Below are 19191 nucleotides of genomic sequence, written 5' to 3' on the forward strand. Positions count from 1 at the left end.
GGTTTCAGTTTGCTCAGCTCTTGAACTCGTATATTAAAGTTGACTTGTTAGCACCCTCGGGGCCTAGCGATGGCCCCTCTTTTAATCTGCACTGTGTTGGGGGTACTTCTGTTTTTGCTGTACTCCGTCTGTTCTAACCTCTTGGAACAGTGAGAAGGCACTGATGTGGTTTCTCATACAACCTGTCAAGCCTGAGTGGTTTTGGTTAGACTGAGCTCCGGATTACCCTGTGTAGGACTAAGTGTGGCCAGAGGAGGACTGGTCTCTGAACCCTGCCCACATTTCATCTCAGACCTCTGTTTCCTTGACCAAGGGGTCCAGGGCTCCCGACCTGACCAGCCATCACAGCGAACCTGTGGAGCGCTGTCCAAACAAACGAACAAATGAACATATTCTCGGGCCCACTCCAGACCTACTAATTCAGACATTCCAGGGGAGGGACCAAGGAATCTGTATATTAAAAAACAAAAGAAATTCCCCCAGGGGCTTCTGATGCCACCCAGGTTTGAGCACCACCAAGTGAGACCATCCGTAAGAAGCTTCTCCAGATTACCATGGGCAATTGAATGGCTCCGAACCATTGTCTCATCATCTGGGAAGGAAGGTTGGTAATGGGACCAGCCACACAGGCTCGTTCTGGGGAGTGAGTGGGACAGTGCGTGTGGAAGGACCAGTGCGTGCCTGGCGTGGAACAGGTGTTCAACAGCGGGGGGCTGTTTTCCTCCACGCATGCCTGTAACATGCTAGATCCTGTGCCAGGACAACGTAAACAAAAGAAGTAAAAGCTTCAGTTAGTTTTAAGAGCTGTGAAGATTTTTAATTTTTGAAAGAATAAAGAGAAGCAAGACAACAGGTATGGGAATATTGTAGAGTAACTGGGAGATGCCTCTCTGACAGGGTGATGTTGGAGCCAAAGGAAGTGAAGGAGGAGCCATGGGAGGGTTTGTGGGGAAAGCAGTCCAGGCGAAGAGCACAGCAGGTGCAAAGGTCCTGAGGCAGGACTGACCTTGGCATGTTGGGTGACGCAAGAGAACCGTGGCAGGAGTCAAAGTTAGAGAAGTGAACGAGGGGCTCAGCTCACGGGGCTGCGGATGCAGCAAGTGCCTCAGGTTGACTTCTTATACCTCTTCGTATCGTCTTCTCAAATCACCACAGTTTGATAAAGAGGAAATTCAGGCTCGACATTTAGGATCCTTTCAACCCCAAGATTCTGTTTTTCTATAATAATGTTTTTTTTTTCAAGCTTAATAACAGTAGTTACAATATCATTTCTTGGAGTCCAGAATTCTAAAATTGATGCCGATATTTTATCTCTCCCCCCGCAGCTCGATATATGGTCCAAATCCAACTATCAAGTATTCCAGAAGGTAAGTTGTACTTTTTGCTTCTTCCTCGGGAGGCGCTAAGGGAAATATGAATACTTCGAGGTGTAAACATTGGTCTTAAATCAGAGGCTTTTTAAAAAGTGAGAAGAGCCAGACACAAAAGGCTGCTCACTGTATGATTCCATTTATGTCATGTTCTGGAAAAGAAAACATTAGGGACAGAAATCACATCAGTGGTTGCCAGGGGTTAGGAGTGAGGGAAGGAGATTGTCCCCAAAGAGCTATAAGGGAACATGTTTGGGTGATGAAAATATTGTGTCTTAATTACGGTGATGACACAACTGTATGTTTGAAAACTCATGGAACGAACTATATGCCCACAAAGGGCAAATTTTACTGTATATAAATTATGCCTTTAAAAAAAAAATCAGAGGCTTTTGAGTTGCTTCAGACTCAACCCACAGTTTTTAAATTCAGTTTCTCACAGCCCTGTAATCTACACGGGTGCCTTAAGGGTGAGGATGGGCTGAGGAATGAGGGCTGGCCCTACCCCACCCCCACTCTGTATTACAGTGGCATCTTTTTCAGCTGTTGGGCTTCCCCAAGAAATACTTTCTGGGAAATGTCAGAAAAAAATGAAATGTGACCAGAGAAAGTCCATTTCCCAGCTCCCAGTGGTGGAAGGGTCCCTTCCCTGGCCCAGCTCAATACTTCTGAAGGCTTCTGAAGAGGCTTCTGAAGGCTTCTCCCATGGCCCTCAGGCCAGGTCCCCTGCAGGGCACCAGCCACTTTCTTCTGTGCTCTCCGTCCTCTGTGTCCGCTTCCATCCAGCAGTGCAAATAATAGAGTTGGTTGTAAATCCACTCATTGCCTCCTCACGTTCAACAGCAATTATTTATTGAGCCCCTTTGCCGTGGGCAGGCACTATGCTAGGTGCTAGGAATACAGGGGAAACAAGACAAACAAGGAAGCAGAATCAATAAGAGAACTCCAGGTCATTACCGGGGGCTGTGGTCGAGGACAGGAGGGACCTCCTTCGCATCAGGGTGGCCTCAGGAGGGCTTTATGCAGCAAAATTTAAACTGAGTCGGGAAGCAGGAGAAGGAGCCAGCCACGCGAAAGGCCACGGGAAGAGGGTCCCAGACAGTGGAAGCAGCAGCCCTGAAAGCTGCTGTGGAGGAGGGACTTGCACGGTCCAGCACCGCTGGGACCCGTGCGATGGGAGCTGGCAGAGGGCGGCGGGGAAGGCACGCGAGGCAGGGCCGGCCCTGCAGGTGCCTCTAGGTCCCGGTGCAGAATTTGGATTTTACTGTCAATTCAGTGACAAGCCAGTGGAGGGATTAGTGTGGAGGAAGGATGTGATTTTGAAGGCTGGGCCCGAGTTATCCCCACTTGAGTAAAAACTGTGTCCAGGGCGTGCCGGGTAGCTTAGCATAGGGTGGTGGGTTTTTTGCAGTTGAGGTGAAATTCATAGAACATAACCATCTTAAGGTGAGCAGTTCCATAGCTCTTAGACTTCCACATTGTTGTGCAGCCGCCGCCTCTGTCCAGTTCCAAAACGTTGTCATCACCCAAAAGGAAAGCCCATCCGCGTTAAGCAGTGAGCACTGGGCTTCTGTATCAAAGGAGCATCACGGACCAGCCCTCTGTTGGTGTCTAATGTACCTCAACTCGCGTTGCTCCCTGGGCCCCTTCACAGTGAAAGGGGGAAGCAAAGGACAGATGTCCAGGGTTGGGGAGCGGTCTGAGGCGTAACGCCACACATTTAGGGAGCCTACGTAAGCATGAAAATGTCATGATCTTATCACAGTTAAATGCAGTGTGCTACCGTGGGTTAGATTCTGAACCAGAAAGAACATATTAATGGAAAAACCGGTGAAATCCAAATAAAGTGTGGACTTGAGTCAATAATAAGTAACCAACACCGGTTTCTTAGTTGTGATGGACGTACCCGATAATGAAAGATGCTAACAGTGGGGCAACCGGGTGAGGGGTATATGGGAGCTATGTGTACCATGTTTGCAACTTTTCTGTAAATCTGAAACTAATCCGAAACTTAAAATTCATTTCAAAAAGAGAATCATAGTGTTGGCTCTTCTGACAGCCCCAGTCCTTCACCCAGCTGAGCAACCTAGATGCAGAAAGGAAAGAACAGCCTCCCTCCCTGGGCCAGAGCCTAAGGGAAAGAAGTACATGGTCACGGGCTTCACTGGTGGTGCAGTAGTTGGGAGTGTGCCTGCCAGTGCAAGGGAGATGGGTTCGAGCCCTAGTCCAGGAAGATCCCACATGCCACGGAGCAACTAAGCCCGTGCGCCACAACTGCTGAGGCTGCACTCTAGAGCCTGCACACCACAACTACTGAGCCCACGAGCCACAACTACTGAAGCCTGCGCTCCGCAGCAAGAGAAGCCACCGCGATGAGAAGCCCGCGCACCGCAACGGGGAGTAGCCCCCACTCGCCGCAACTAGAGAAAGCCCACGCGCAGCAATGAAGACCCAACGCAGCCCCCACCCAAAAAAAAAGTGCGTAGTCACGTGTGGGCTTTAGTGTAGGCAACGATGTTTTAACCTTGGCCTTCTTATCTAGGTGACCATACCCAAGGCCTTTACCTGTTCAGCTTGCATAAAGCCTTGGCCTTAGTTGCTAACTTAGTCCCTGCTGACAGATCTTATTTTCCCCCAGCAGCTGTGGCTGAAAAGCATTCTGAGGAGAAAGAGCACTGCTCGTATCTGCATCTTGTTTCGCTTTCCCAGTGAAGAAGAACGTTAACACAGTTTTGGTTTGTTTTTTTTTTAACCTGGTTTATCTTAGTGTCCTCTGTGGTATTTCAGTGAGTTACTCTCTGGCTCCACAACAAGCGGGCAATGACTTCGGAGGCCCCGGGCATCGCAGACCCATAACCTGGGATTTTAACAATGTCCAATTTCCATTCAGGCTTGCCTTGGCAAATATGGTTTTTAATGTTCTGTGTAGTATTAAGTATTTTTGAATGCAAGCAGAAAGTTTATTAGGAAGTTGTAAAATGTGTGAAACACAGATTTGGTGACGCATAGATTTGGAGAGAAAGTGCTGTATTTTTATTCTACCGCTCCTAAAAATAACCTGCCAAGCACTCTTTATATTTGTTTAAAATTACAAATGCGCAGCGCAGCAGCGTTTAAACGCGCAGCGCAGCAGTGTTTAGACGCGCAGCGCAGCAGTGTTTAAAATTTGATATTGGTTAGTTGGGGAGATTTAGGAGCACCCGCCAGTTCCCTCCTCGTAGTTTATGTAACGTGTCTGAAGCAGTAAAAATGGATGAATTTGTAGAGATGGGAATGTTATCTCAACTGGTGAATGGCATGTTATCCGTATTTATGCAGAGCCCTTTCTGAGGTTCCTTTGTCATCCCTCCCCTCACCTATTTTTTAACTAAATGGACTTGACCTCTGAGACTGACCTGTACTAGATTAAAGAACCATAATTTGGAGACAGGAGATGGTGCTTTCTGATGAGAACAAAAGGCTGCTAATGTTGAGGTTCTTTTCCTTTTTCAGGGGCAGGTAAGAATTAGTGGATTACAGAGTCCGTGCTCGTCCCTACTGAAACATTGTCCATTTGCTGTCAAATTAAGGAATATATTGGAAAATAACGTAGTACAGAATTCAGTTTAATCCTTTATCAGTAAAGCTTTCCAACTAATCATCGTTGCCTCACAGGGACTTGGGATCTTGTTCTTGCAGAAGATGTTGGTAAAGAAGATGAGGAATGTGGAACGTGGAATCACGATGGGGGGTGACCTCACTGGGCTTATTTCATTGTGTTAGTTTCAGGCCATGTTGTGGGTCAGAGGGCCGCCCTCCCTATTCCACAGCCAGACTGAAAGCAAAGCTGGCACTGCCGTGTTCCTTGCAGATTCTGAAGGCCTGGTCCGGTTGACAGGATGCTGTTTAACATTTCAAACTCAAAATGCCAAAAGAAAAGATTAGGTGGCAACATTTCCAAACTCTGCTTTTTAGTATCAGCTTTTGCTTAGAATTCTATTTTCTTCCTGTCCACCCACTTAAATTTGAGGTGTCCTGATTGATGTTGCTTGTAGCATTTCCCAGAAAGACACTGCTCGAGAGCACAGTGGTAAACGTTCCCTTCTGCCCGTCATCAGCCTGCTTACACCCATCCAAGTAACCCGGCCGGGGGAGGCTCAGTTGTCAGCCTGACCCAGAAAGACTCAACCTGGAACAGGAGTAAAAGTGATTGGGGAAGTACAAAGTCAAGGAGGGTCCTTGGTCACCGATAAGAGGTCATTTCTCGGGCAGGAAACAGTTCCCAAGTGTCCTAACCGTGTGGGTAGACGCCGGAACTGTGCCCCAGCCCCAGCTCTGAGGTGGGGACACTAGCAGCCACCGTGGCTCTGTGAGCAGCACGGGGGCAGCTGTCTCCCCGCGTTGCTCTGCTGTAGGTAGGGCCCCAGCGCTTCCTTTCCTTGGCGCTCATTATGCGGTTGCAGTTGCTGTGTGTTGTGTGTGTTTTCCTGCCCACAAGTAGCAGCGGTGGCCGCCGCAGAGAGAGGCCTGATGGGAAGGCGGGAAGCCCCCCCCAGGTCTCTCCCTCAAGGTGACAAAGCCGGGGGTGGGAGGGGACACTGCCTCGCAGAGCCAAGCCAAGCTTACACTCGCCTTTTTATTTCTGGAAAATAGCAGCAGGCACTGAGAGGATGGAAACACGTGCCTGTCAGATCCTCCTCGGGCTGTGCCTGGCTCCCCAGGTTAAAGACAAGCACACGAGGTCCCGTGGCAGATCCTACCGCATGACGCTAAACGCGACCTGCCTTTTGTCTGTGACGGGGACTGTCAGCAATTAGCCCCCTTCCCCGGCGGTGGAGGGCTGGGGACAGCTGGCCGTGGAGCCGCGGCTGCCGACAGGCTCCCGTCATTTACCGCGGTGTCCCGGAGGCTCTCTGCACTCGGTCCTAGGGCAAGGGAGCTTTTTATAGCCGGCAAGCCTCCCGCAGAGCAGACTCGGAGAATGGAACTTCGGAATAGGGGGCACCGTCTGAAAGGGCAGAATCACAAAGAGCCGGGAACGGTTTCAAGCGTGTTCGTATTTTTCTGACATTTAAACTCTGCAGGGGCGCTCACTGTTTTGATCTTTAACCTCCTAACTTCAAAACAGTGGGCATTTTCATCCAGTAACTTAGGAAGAGCGAGAGCAACTCTGCAGCTACTTTTACTGCATTAAATCTTGGCAGGGAGGCCAGAAAGAGCTGGAGTGTGTGTGTGCAGCCCCAGGTGGGCAGGTGGGGACGAGAGAGATGGTGTCGGAGGGACTGGCACCTGCGTCGCAGCTCTTTCACTTGGAGGCAAAGCACAAAAGTCGTAGCCGCAGATGTCCGGTTGTTCGTCCACAGTCATTATTCCAGAGGCAGCAGAGGCAAAAGTAACCCTTTCAGTCCCGTGCAGAGCTTAGCCGTGGACAGGTGGTGGATAATGTTCTGAGCAGGCCACCACTGCTTCTTCATTCCTGTGTTCGCTCCTTCGTTCATTTTTTCGCTCCCTCGTTCACGCTTCGATACAAACACTGGCCTCTGTGGGGCAGACTTTATCAAGCGGCCACCCAGTGCTTGTCAATAGACAAGATTGCGTGAACCCTAGAAGGACCAGTTCTCTGAAAGGTTGGAGACACCGAGTACCTGGCTTAAATTGAGTGCCTGCCCAAACAGTATGTGGCAGACCTAACTTGTTACTCGTTCCAAGCCCCGGGAAGCGGGGCTGTCCCCACGTGGCTGAGTGTCTGTACCTGCTCTAGCGTCGCACGTCACCAGAGGGACTCAGTCAACAGGCGTTCAGTTCTTCTCAATCTCATGCTCTAGAACATCTCAGATTTCTTCCTCCCAGCTCACTTCCATTTCCTTCCAGAAGCCCCTCTTCCAACAGCACGGATAAGGCCCCGGAGGAGGCTGTGGTTGTGGTGAGAGCCCGAAGGCTGCGGGCCACATCTCTGTCCTTGCCCTTGGCCGTTGCCCTGCCCAGGTGAGGCCGTCGGCAGAGGCCCCCGCGCCTAGAGGGGCCCCCTCAGCCTCCAAAAGGGGGTCGCATGTCATAGGAGGGCCCTTTGCTTTTTCTGGATCCCGTTGCTCTCGTGGTCCCCTTTTCTCTCAAACGCTGTCCAACTTCCTCCAAGAGGAGAGCTTGCGTACGATGGACCGTATATGGTGGCCTTGGCGTCCTGTTTCTGTGTGTTCTGTCGCTGCCTCACACGTGTGTCTTGGCAGCCCCAATCAGAAAGCCGAGGGAGCAACTTTGACCGGTGGCAGGGCCGGGGGGCAGCTTCACGAAGGAAGAGAGGTTCCCGTCCGTGGTCTCAGTGGCGGGGCGGGGCGGGGCGGGGCGGGGCGTGCATGGGTGGCAACTCTGCAGGAGCCAAGCATTGGGCTGTGGACACGCTTTGGGACAGGAGAGGCGACGGACAGTTCCAGGGTTATCCCGGAGGGCAGCCCCTTCCTAACCTGAGAGCTGGACCACACTGACCGGGCTGGGTCTGCAGAAGGAAGAGGGGAGGGGACGTTGTGAAGGGTTAGCCCAGGTCCCTGGGAGCTGAGAAGGGCAGGGGGTCACTCCACTCACGCTGCAGCTCAAGAGCCTTTATCACCACCTTGCCTCCTAAGGGTCGTGTTTGAAGATTCGCAAGCTCCGAAACCCGGGGTAGATTTGATCACTTGTTTTCCCCTTATGGTACCCCAGCACCTTCCCTCTGCAGGGCTCCCTCTACCGCTGCTGAGGGTGGTGATGACCAAGAGCCCACGCCCCAGTTTGACGGTGAGAGTGGAGCCGGAACGCCCACGCGCCCGCCGCTGGAAGCGGTCTGTGGTTCTCTGCCGTTAGGGAGGCGCAGAGCACTTGCCTTCATCTCGCAGCTTCTTTCTTCCTGAGGTGTTGCCCGAGACTCGTGTGCCCCGGGTCAGAACCCAGCAGCCGCTTCTGGGAAGCCCGGCCTCCTGCCCTCCCGGGCCCCTTCCCACCACCCCACAGGCCGCCCGCCGCTGAGGGCACCTTCCTGGCAGCATGTCTGTCTGCCCCCCCGTGAGACCCAGTGTCCCTTCCCCCGTCCTGGCCGGCCTCCTGTCACGTTCCCCCCAGTGGGCCGTCTGGCAGCTGGGAGCTGGGCTGTCCCGTGTTCAGACCCCAGCTGACCGCTGCTCTCGGCGTGGCCTCACTTGCCTCAGTTCCCTCATCTGTAAACAGAGATCATAAGAGTACCTGCCTCACGGAATTGGCACCCCACGTTAACACCTGGGAGAGGCACAGCTGCCTCTGGAGGATCCGCCCAGCCTGCTCTCAAGGGTCCTGGGAGTTGAGGGGCTTCCCTTTGGGGCCTCAGTGACATCTTGGCTGGGACTTTGAAGAGGGTGGGGTTGGAACCCCTCACACCAAACAGAAACTCCTTTATGGAGGCCCTGTTCTGTGCCACAGGCCATGTTCTGCACTTCACAGACGAGATATCATCCTTCTCAGACAGAGCTGGATCTCAAAGCTGTGACAGGGGGCTTGAAGCAGGATGGAGCAGCAGTGTCTGTCTCCCCCTCCCCAGTTCCGACCCAGACAGCCCTGCCCCTGGTCTCATCCCGAGCGGCACTGCCAGGCTCCGGTGGACAGTTTTAAGCCCTTCAGAGCCCATGCAAATGACTCCTTCATCAGCAGAGAAGGAAGTATTGATCCTGTCTTAAGTAAATCCCTGGTCCCCCTGGACCGTGGTGCTTCCTCCTTGGGCCTCTCAGCCTGCCGAACCCGTGGCACACGAATCCAGGGCACAGATTAGAGACTCCAGCTGCATAATAAAAGCTAAAGCCCCGCGCTTCCGCTCTCCTGGACTCTTCCCGGTTTTAGAAGCCAGTCTCTGCACTGCTCCCCATTGCCCCCAGCACTTTCAGGACTGGCTTCATAGCCTTCAATTTTGAAATAACCACGGTTCCTCTTTTTATGAAATGAGCACTTCTGGGGCTGTTTTAAATATTCTTCATAAAACCAGTGCTCATCCTGGGAGCAGCTTTGCTGGCAGGGTTGCTGTCTCTTTAAACATTTAACACGCTAGGTTCACATCTTTGACTCCCAGACCCACAAAGAATTTTCTCCTTTGGAGAGATTCCTAGTGTCCCTCTCGTCAAGGGTGGGTCTGTCTTTGGCAAACCCCGGAGTAGAGACCCAAACTCTTGGATTGATCTCCTTGTATAGCATTAAAGCATATCCAGCAGATGAAAGTTTATTTATATTTCTTGGACTTGCAGGACCAGCATGTGTGCGACTAAGTGACAAATGTTTGGCTTTGCTGCCTGTTAGTTTGCGCTCCAGAGTCTCTTTGAAACCCACCGAGATGGGAAGAGGTTCCCAAGAATAGTGCTGTGCTGATCGTCTCCCTGGTTCTGAGCTCTTGGTAACTGGCCCAGAAATTGAGGACCCCGTGACATCACGTCAGGGCAGCAGGTGGAGGGGGGCAGGAACCTGGTGCCCCTGCCCCCTGCTGGGATTAGCGTGTCCTTTTTAAAAGAACAGAGGGCTTTCACTTGACGCTGGTTGGCCTGAGGGTGGAGCTGGGCACTGAGGTACCCTGGGGGGGCGGGCGTGCAGGCAGGCCCTGCAGTGGTGTCCACCGAAAACCTAGACCTTGAGGCGCCCAGTGATCGCAGCCTCGTGCTCTTTTACCAAGGGCCAGCGGGGGGAGTGATGCGGCCAGGGTCACCCAGATAATTGGTGATGAACCTAGGACTGTACCCCGGCCTCCCGACGGCTCCGGGTCTTCTTTCCCTTTTGTTCACATTAATACAGGCCAGAGAGAAGCTCCTCTTCATAGTATGTGGAAGCAGGTATTGACTGGAAGAGAGCCAGATCTGGGTGTCTACCAGACTTCTCTTTTAAATAAGCAACTTCTAAACACTTGTACTTAACTTTTCCTGTTTATTAACCTTGCGGGACACGCTTTTAATAGGCAGAGGCCCCAGCTCTCCTAGCTCAGCCGGGGAGGGCTTGGGCTTCGTGGGCTGCGTGCTGGCAGGTAAGATAATGTACTCAGTGCCGTTAGTCCGTTGCATTGGGAAGAGCGCCACCTAGCTGCTGGAGCCAGTGTCCAGGCTCAGCTCCCACCCCGCGCTGTGTGGCTGCAGTCCTGCCCCCTGGTGGTGGGAAGTGGGCAGAGACCTGCAGCGGCCCGTTCACCTGTGGTTCCCCAACACTGCTGACATCAGAATCCCCCGGGGGAGCTTTTTAACAGCACAGGTCCTGGCCCCCAGCCTAGACAGCCTTCCAGAAGCTGGGGGGTGGTGCCCGGCAGCCCGCCTCCAGAGTCTGTACGCCTCACCTCTGCTGCACTGCAAGCTCTCCCCTCCAGCCTGGAAGCCCGCACAGAGTCAGGACGATGCCTACAACCTTAGTGGACTCAGGAATCCCCGAGGACAGTCCCTGGGCCACCAAGAAATACAACACATTGTTGCCTTTTAAAAGAGGAAACGGCTGGGGGATGATAATATATTAGGAGAGTTTTGGTCCCATCCCTGCGTCTCACTGATCCTCTCTGTGTACCACCACTCTGTCCTTTGTTCTTCCCTTGTGGATAAGGAACAGAGTCTGTCTGGCCGCCATAAAACCCAGGCTCTAAGGGGCTGACCTTCAGCAGAAAATAGTCTTGCTGGACTTGAAGCCGTTCTCTTTGCCCTCACAGCTCAAGGAGGGCCCAGGTGGGAAGAAGAGTGGGCTCTGTATGCCAAAGCCATCACTACAACAGCGGGATTTCCCCCTTTTCTTAGCACCCCCCCCCCTTAGGCTGTACTTTTGATTTTCCTTGAGTAGTATGCCTGCCCACCTGACTTAACACTGCCGGCTTTCATTTGCCCCGTTTCCTCCTGTCATTCTGCAAGGCAGGGAGACTCATTCAGTCTTGAGATCTTCTTGAGGGTCCTGTGTCGGGATTTGTTCAGGGTAGGTGGTTGAGTAAGATGGGCAGAAGCTTTTGGTAGTGAGGCAGAGGGACAGCTGTGTACGTGGTAAGAGCTGAGGTGTAAGCGAACGGACTTGGGACTGAGTCCCACCTCTACCCTAAGAGTCTTGTGGTCCGTTCCCCAGTAGGGAGGAGATGGCCTCATGTGCCACCTTCCCACACACTCCCACAGCCTCTGTCCCCCGAAGGCCTAGGGCCCTGCTCTGCTGCTTGGCTTGGGCAGGTCACTTAACCTCCCTGTGACTTTGCTCCCTCGCTTGGAGTGGAAGTTGTCTTCCATTTGTAGTGCCATCACAAGGTTGTGGGGATGGTGAGGAAAAGATAGGATGACTCCCATTTGGTGGGTGTTTGCCATTTGTCAAGCACTGTTCAAGCACTTTCCCTGCACTGACCCATTTAATCGTTGTCCAGGGTCACCCGGCTCTTAAGTGACTGCAGATCTGTGCAGTCTGGCCCCAAAGCCCAGGCTCCTCACTGGGCCGCGTGGTGTAGACCAGCCCTCGCTCAGAGCTGGTGCTCAGTAGACGTCGACTTGGAAACCTGCCGTTAGTGCAGGCGGTTCCATTAGGGTTAAATAACTCCTGACCTCCGAAGGACCCTCTAGGCGTCAGAAGCTCTTTGCACACAGTATGGTGGAGGAGTTTTGGGGACGTGGTTTGACTGGAGTCGTCTTCTTCAGTGTGTTGACCGGCAGCTGTTCCAAGGTCTCTTGAAAGATTCCTTTCTCCCTTTCTGAGCTGGGTTCCCCATCAGTTTGGGTGCTGGAAGACCTTCTTTCTCTGCCTCTTTGAGCCTGGGGGAGAGGGAATTTCAGTAAGCCCTGGTTGGTGGAGGAGAAAACTGAAAGTAAGGTTCATAAAGCAAAGTGGGTGTGTTGGCAGCAAAAGAAATGCCGCCCTCCTTTAAGTAAATAAGTCACCTGCAGTCCAGCCTCGGGACGGGGTTGAGGGGGAGGAGGTGCCCACCCCAGACGAAGCCAGAGCATCTGCAGTTTTTCTTTGCCTTGAGATGAAACGGGACATTTCTTGGCGAAGTCCCCAGTGTCTGCGTACTCCTTGGAGTCGCCCTGTTTTTCCGTGCGCGTCCTCTTCCCGCCCTTGCTGGTTTCAGCACAGTCTCTGCCCCCGGCCTCTCCCCCGCACCCCACTCCTCTTTGCCGCATCCCCTGTCTCCCTGGCTGATTGTTACTTTCATGTCTTCTCCTCCCTCTTTCCTTGGGTTCGCCATCTGCTTTGATCTTTTCGGAGCTCTTTTCAAACCAGCACTCACTGGTGGATGAATGGCCTCCCTTTCTCGGGAGCATTAGTGCCCTTCTGTGGCCTCAGCCGCCAGACAGGGTGGCTTTCATCTCCCAGGGGAATCTCATTAGCTCGGCATCACAATGGGACCCGAACCGCGGCCAGACTGGTCCAGAGTCGATTTAAATTAGTTAATAGCAATTTTTTGTTGTTGCCCCAGGCCTGTTTTTTCCCACATCTGGGATGCTGAGCAAAAAAAACAACTTTGTTGTTGAAAAGCAGGAAACAAAAAAATATTGAAGGTGGAATGCTTTGACAAAAAGGAAGATCATTGCAGGTGAATTTCTCCAACATCTGACAACCATGTCTTACCTGCTGCTTTGGAGTTCAGCCACGGGAACCTGAAAACCAGTCGGGAACCTGAAAACCAGTCGGGGAAGTTTGGGAGGGAGGGAGGGAAAACGTAAGAGCAAATTAGCTTTGTTTCCTTCTATTAAAATTGGTGATGGGAAGTTGAAGAAACTAAACGATCATGTCGGCACTAGAAAAAGCTGCCACCATTTGGCAATTAAGAGAATATACTGGGCCTTTTGAAGAAAGAGGCTGAATTTGGCCAGATTGCCCGCCCAGTAATGTACAAACTGATTCCGTGCCCTGCCTGGGAGCCAGATGCCAAAACAGAGCTTTGGTGCGTGACTCCAGCCGCTTCTGGAGAAGCACGTTTTCTAGTTAATCCAGTTTTTTCTGCTCTTAGAAGCCTGTTACCCACCAGCCACATTTGCAGGTCTAACCTGCGCCTGGCGGTGGGCCTCTGGCTTGCCTTAGACTTTTGGGCTGGGAGGTGATGGGCAGATGACACCGGGGCCCCTGGGACGTGTGCCTTTATCAGCAAACCGGAGAGCTGGCCAGGGTGTCTAGGAGGGAGGCGGTGTAGGCTTGGGCCTGCAGGGTCTGGGCCCACGTACCCATTGCCGCTCGCCAGCTGTGTGGCCCGGGGCATCTTCCCAAGCTCTGTAAGTCCCCATTTCCTCGTCTCTAAAATGGACGCAGGGGAGCACCCGCCTCAGCTATGGTGGGGATTGAATGAGCGGGACACAGACATCATAAGTGTAAGGTCGGATCTTAACAAACGGCACCGCGAAACAGAGGAAAGCTTCAAGTGAGCTTTATGAGGGAGCGCTCCCGGGCGAGGTGCACTGGTCCGAGGGGCCAGAGAAGTCGCGCCCAGTCCTGGATGAGGGGGATTTCTATTGGGGTAAAAGCAGAAGGCGGCTTGCAAGGGGAGGGGGGGTTGCTATACAGGGTAATTCCTTATTTGGTGAGGATACAGCAGGGCCAGGTGTTGGTTGGTCTGTTGTGGGGCGTAAGCCCATTTTCCCTTCCCGTCAGCCCCATTGTTTTCTGGGCAGGAAGTTAGAGTCTCTTGTTGATTCCCAGAACAGGTGAGGTCGTTATGTCCCGATGCCTCTCCTACCTCATACTGGTCGATGTTTTCTCTTACCCCCAGGCCAACGGACCTTACAGTAAGCTCTCATTAATGTGGCTCCCCACAGGTTAATAAAATTACCCCGCAGTCCTGAAAGAGCACTTTCAGAAGGAAGGAAAACCCTCCCAGCCCACCGCCACCCACTGTGAAAATATTTCATTTTGAAAATACTTCACCACTGCCAGCCCAGCCCCTCCTTCCACAGCGCCATTATGAAGTTTGGGTAGTATGGTTCATTGTGACTCCTGAGAAAGACAAGCCCTCCTTTGGGTTTGTAGTCCTTTGTGTCGTGCCCCAGAATGAAGTGCCTTTTCCCTGTAGGGCCCAGAATCCTCAGCCCCCTGAGCGGCCTGCGGCCCCTCCGCCGCAGCAGGGCCAGGCCTGGGGTCTGTTGGAAGTGCCCAGTCTCAGCTCCGCCCCACACCTACCTGCGTAATTCACAGCTGCTCGGTAGCAGGACCCCCAGGGGATCTGGGTGCCAAGTAACAGTTGCATCTTTCTGCATTTTAGCATCGCTGAGAATAGCTGGAGAGTCCGGCTTGATTTCTGGGCCCCAACCCAGAGATTCCGATTCCAGGTCTACACTGGGGCCCAAGAACTCACATTTCCAGCACGTTCTTAGGTGATGCTGCTGCTACTGGTCCGTGAACCACATGTCGCGCGGCCCCGTTCTGGAGGCTTCCTAGGTCGCAGCTTGGATGTGTGTGTGCCGCCGCTTACAGGACCCTTGGACCTGGCAAAGGCCTTGGCTCATCTTTTAGACGGGAAATGAATAATCCAAGGAGGGTACAGTATTTCGGTCTGAAGAGGAGAGAGAAGGCTGCTGTAACAAACAGACCTCATAGTTTTTCTTGTTCAAACAATAAAAGTTTATTTCTTGCTCCCACCATACACCCATCCCGAGCTGTCGGAGGGCTGGGCTCCGCTTCACGAAGGCTCTGCCGCCCTGCAGATGCACCGTCTGAGGGAGTGGCTCCCAGCACTGCAGGGGGAGGGGAGTCTTGGAGGGTCCACATCTGCTCTTCACCATCTCCTGTGGAAGTAGCACACGCCCCTTCCGCTTCCTGATGCTTCGGTCAGAACTAGCCCCGTGGCCCAACTCCAGGAGAGACCAGAAAGTTCCCCCGTGCCAGGAAGGAGGGAAGAACCGGCCAGTGAACCCCAGCAACTCCCAGCAGATGGAAGGTCAAGATTCCCAGCAGAGTAAGGGTAGACCAGGGTCCAGCGTCCTTAGCTCCTGTCTCCCACTCTCCACCCCACTAAGGCCCTTGTCTCCGTCCCCAAACCTCACATGAGCCAGTCTCCCTGGACGTCTCAGAGACAGAAGGGATCATCTGTTCAGTCAACACACGACTCGAAAACCTCTGTGTCAGGCACTAGGCAGACATGGTGTCCGGCCTCTCAGAGTTCACAGCCAAGTTAGGGAAACTGACACTAAACCCAAACTGCAAAAAAAAATAATAATTATACAAGCTCAGTTGTCAGGAATGCTATGAAAGACAAGGTCTGAGTAAAGGGACATGACCCGGTCAGGAAGCACAAGGATCTAGGCCAGGCCCAGAAAGAGGAAGAGGAGCCAAGCAGGGGGAGGGGAGAGGAGGAGGGAGGGGAGGAGGGGAAGGGGAGGGGAGGAGGGAGGGGAGGAGGTGGAGCACAGGGAGGGGAGGGGAGAGGGGGGAGGAGGGAGGGGAGGGGAGGGGAGGAAGGAGGTGAGGGGAGGAGAGAGGGGGGAGAGGAGGAGGGAGGGGAGGGGAGGAGGGAGGAGGGGAGGGGAGGAGGGAGGGGAGGAGGTGGAGCACAGGGAGCTGAAACATTCTCAGAAGCAGGAGGGGGAGGGGAGAGGAGGCCGGACCAGGTCCTGCATGTCTGCACTTTTGGATTCTACGCTGAGTGCATTCACATGCTCTGAAAGGGTTTTCAGTGGGGCAGTGACGTAGTTAGATTTATAGCTTAGTGGTAATAATCGCTAATATTTACTGAACAGCGTGCACACGTTATTTTATTTAATCCTCACAATTACCCCAGGTGATGGGTAATGTTTGTTATCCCGCTGTTCCAGATGGGAAAACTGCAGCTAAGAAAGATGAAGTGACTTGCCCAAGGTGGCGTTGCTGGAAGAGGTGGAGCCAGAGTTTACACCTCCAGAGCCACAGACTTGACCCCTTGCCACAGAACACCCCCTCTGGGTGCCACAGCCAGAGGAAACCAGTTGGGGCTCTTCTGGTCATCCTGACAGGAAGAGGCAGAAGCTTAGACAGTGGGCTGGGGAAAAGTAGAGGGATTCCAGATAAATGAGCTATAATGCAAGAGGCTGCTTGAGTACAAGTGGGAGGAAAAGCCCAGCTTTCCAGCTTAGGCTGCTGGGTGGATGGCCGGTCATTGCTGAAAACAAACACAGGAGGAACAGGTCTGAAAGAGCGCCTTAGATGCCCCTGTAATTAACATGATGCCTTGCCTGGCTTAGCACCGTGCAGTTATCAAAACTCAGCCAGGAGAGGTCAAGTCCAGAGGCCAGCTAAGGAAGGGAGGGGTAGATGAGCACAGGTTTGCCCCACCAGGCACCCAGCGAACAGGAGGGTGAGGGGCAGAGATGCTTGGCGCTGTTTGGGTAAAGGCCCTAAAATCCACAGGCCACAGGGGCCCGGCAGGTAGCACGAGGGAAGCGGGCTGGGTGTGAGACTGGGCACACAGCGCGAACTGCAGGTACCTGCCCTGCCCAGAGGCACTGCCCCTCCTTATCTCCCGCTGATGGTGGCCACTTGGATCTGTGGGGGCCAGTGGGCAGGGCCAGGTCACAGTCACAGGGCCCATCATATGGTTGGACTGATTTAATCTTCATTAGCAGCCCATCAGGCAGGCGCACTGTTACTGCCCCCAGATCTTCCAGTGTGTTGAGAAGCCGAGGATCCAAGTTAGGGACATTTTCTGAATTTTAAACGTTGGTCATCCGTGCTTAAAACTGTAAAAAGAAAAGCAAAGAAAGCATGCAGACAAAGCCTCCCGGCCTCGGACGTGGCCTCTGGGTGATCCGTGTGTTTGGGAACTCGGGCCCCAGGCCAGGCGCCCGAGGTACCAGAATGGACGGATCTAGACTCGTCCAGGGGCTGGAGGCGGAGCCTCTGCATCTTGGGAAAGGAGCACACCCGCAGCCGCGGGACAGCGGACACACGGCACCCCTGCTCTGCGCGCTTGTATGCAGGCTGGGGCTTCTAAGAGGCTTGTAAAATAAACAGTAGGGGCAGGAGAAGGAATTCTCCGGAAACTTGGCTTCTTTTGTAACGGCACATGTGATTGTAAGGAATGTCTTATCAGCCTATAAATGGCACTTGTGTGGGTTTTTTTTTTTAGCAAGGCATCTTGATGGGTGAGAACCAAGCTTTAAGCAGGTATCATCGGGGCCCAGTTTGCTTTGCTGCATTTTGGAGCCGTTCATTTCACCCCACCAATCACTACCCGCCATTTTGCCAAGTTATCATTCTACTGTTTTTTTTTTTTTAAGCATTGCTCATTTTAGAAAGCTGTCTGTCAAAAACGCTTAAAATAAAACAGTCTTTGCACTTGAAGGAATAAGTGCCGTTTATCTTGAAAGTCATTTGGGTAAGAATTTCTCAGCAATGTTGGATATGTGAACCGTTGCTGTATTTGCAAGAAAGCCAGTACAGGTGTTTCCGGTATGTGGCCTTTGATGAGTGGCCACTTTTAAGTTTATTTCTTTATTCAACAAATATGTATTGAGCACCTGCTAGATGCCAGGTGATGTTCTAGGCCTTGGGGACACAGCATGAACTTGGACGAGCGTGATCCCTGCCTGCACAGAGCTGATCGTCCAGCGGGGTTCACCAGCCGCCAGGCAGGCCATGAAAGTCCAGAAGGAAAGAGGGCTAGTCCGGGGGCCGGGGAGAGCAGAAGAGAGGGGGCAGGCGGGCCTGAAGCACAGCTGGAGGGTAGGCACTTCACGTGCATGACCATTTTATCCCAGGGGAAATCGCATCTTAGCGGTTCGGTGAACTGGGGAGCCTGCATCCTCACTCTTCAGGGTGTAGCCTCCCTGGCCTTGGGTGTGGACACACAGCTGGACTAATTTCTGGATCATTTGCAGCTCCCCGTGCAGGACCTGGACCAGCCCTGCTGGTTTCCACCTGGTCAGTTTGCTTAACTGCTGCTGAGGCCCGTCAGCACACCGTGTTCACTCTTGTTCACAAAGTTAATCATTTTATCGGGGTTTTTTTGTTTCGTTTTGCTCTTTGCCCACAACATTTGTAATGGCAAGACCCCCGCATGAAGACAATGAAATAAACCATGAGTTTGAGCACAACTATCAAATTAGGAATAATCTGTTAATTCGGTCATGGATGGCAGGCCTTAGCAATCCATGGTGTCATCATATTTCAGAACTACAGGGGATCTTAGACGAACCCTTTGCTTTTCAGGAGGGACACTGAGACCCAGAGGGATTAAGTAGTTGGATCAGGTCAGCAGACAGCTGGGACTTAAACCTAGTGCACGTTGTTATCTGGTCCCCAGATGCCTCTAGTGAACTTAAAGCCGTCATGCCCTTGGCCCTGCTGGGGGAGTTATGGGTCAGTGGGTATGGCCCACTAGACCACAGCTTCCAGGGAGCTGGTCAGACGGGACCACACTGGGAGTGACACGGCTTTTCAGAAAGGTAACAGCAGGATCTGTGAGGCCTCAGGGAAAGATCATCAGAAATGATCAAGGTCACAGTCACAGAATCTGTATGGCTACAAATTATGAGCCAGAATGGGAATTAAAGGAAGTAGAAAGCCCAGTTAGGCCGGCAGGAAAACTGTTCCCGGGTAAAGAGGAAGTCGAATATGGACAGTTGGAAACAAGCCTCTGCGTCCAGGCGGTGTTCCACGCAGTGGCTGTGATCTGCCATCTCTTTACCTCTCCGCTGACCTCTGGCCACGCCTCTCTCAGGTGCCGCAGCCTGTCTGGAGTTGCTGGAAGTTTCCACACTTCGCTTGCTTCCGGGCCTGACTACCTGGGTCCTGTCTGCTTACAACGCACCTCCCCTCCCTTCCCTGCCCCCAACTTTGCTAACTAATTTTCAACCTTCAGATTTTATTAGATGTCTTTTCCTCCACGAGACGTCATATAAAAAGAGCACCTTCATCTTGTTTTCTCTGTGCTGGTTCCGAGTAGCTCTAACCCAGG

General features: G+C 52.7%; 1 protein-coding gene across 1 annotated transcript in view; it reads left to right on the plus strand.

Annotated features, from left to right (window-relative positions):
• MED27 (mediator complex subunit 27) overlaps positions 1-19191 on the plus strand; it is a 199184-nt gene that overhangs the window by 177115 nt on the left and 2878 nt on the right. Inside the window, exon 6 of the mRNA XM_060153990.1 lies at positions 1326-1367. Within this exon, the coding sequence (XP_060009973.1) occupies positions 1326-1367 (42 nt within the window). The remainder of the gene's footprint in view (positions 1-1325; positions 1368-19191) is intronic.

The sequence above is a fragment of the Lagenorhynchus albirostris genome, chromosome 7 (assembly GCF_949774975.1).
Source record: "Lagenorhynchus albirostris chromosome 7, mLagAlb1.1, whole genome shotgun sequence".
Classification (NCBI taxonomy): Eukaryota; Metazoa; Chordata; class Mammalia; order Artiodactyla; family Delphinidae; genus Lagenorhynchus; species Lagenorhynchus albirostris.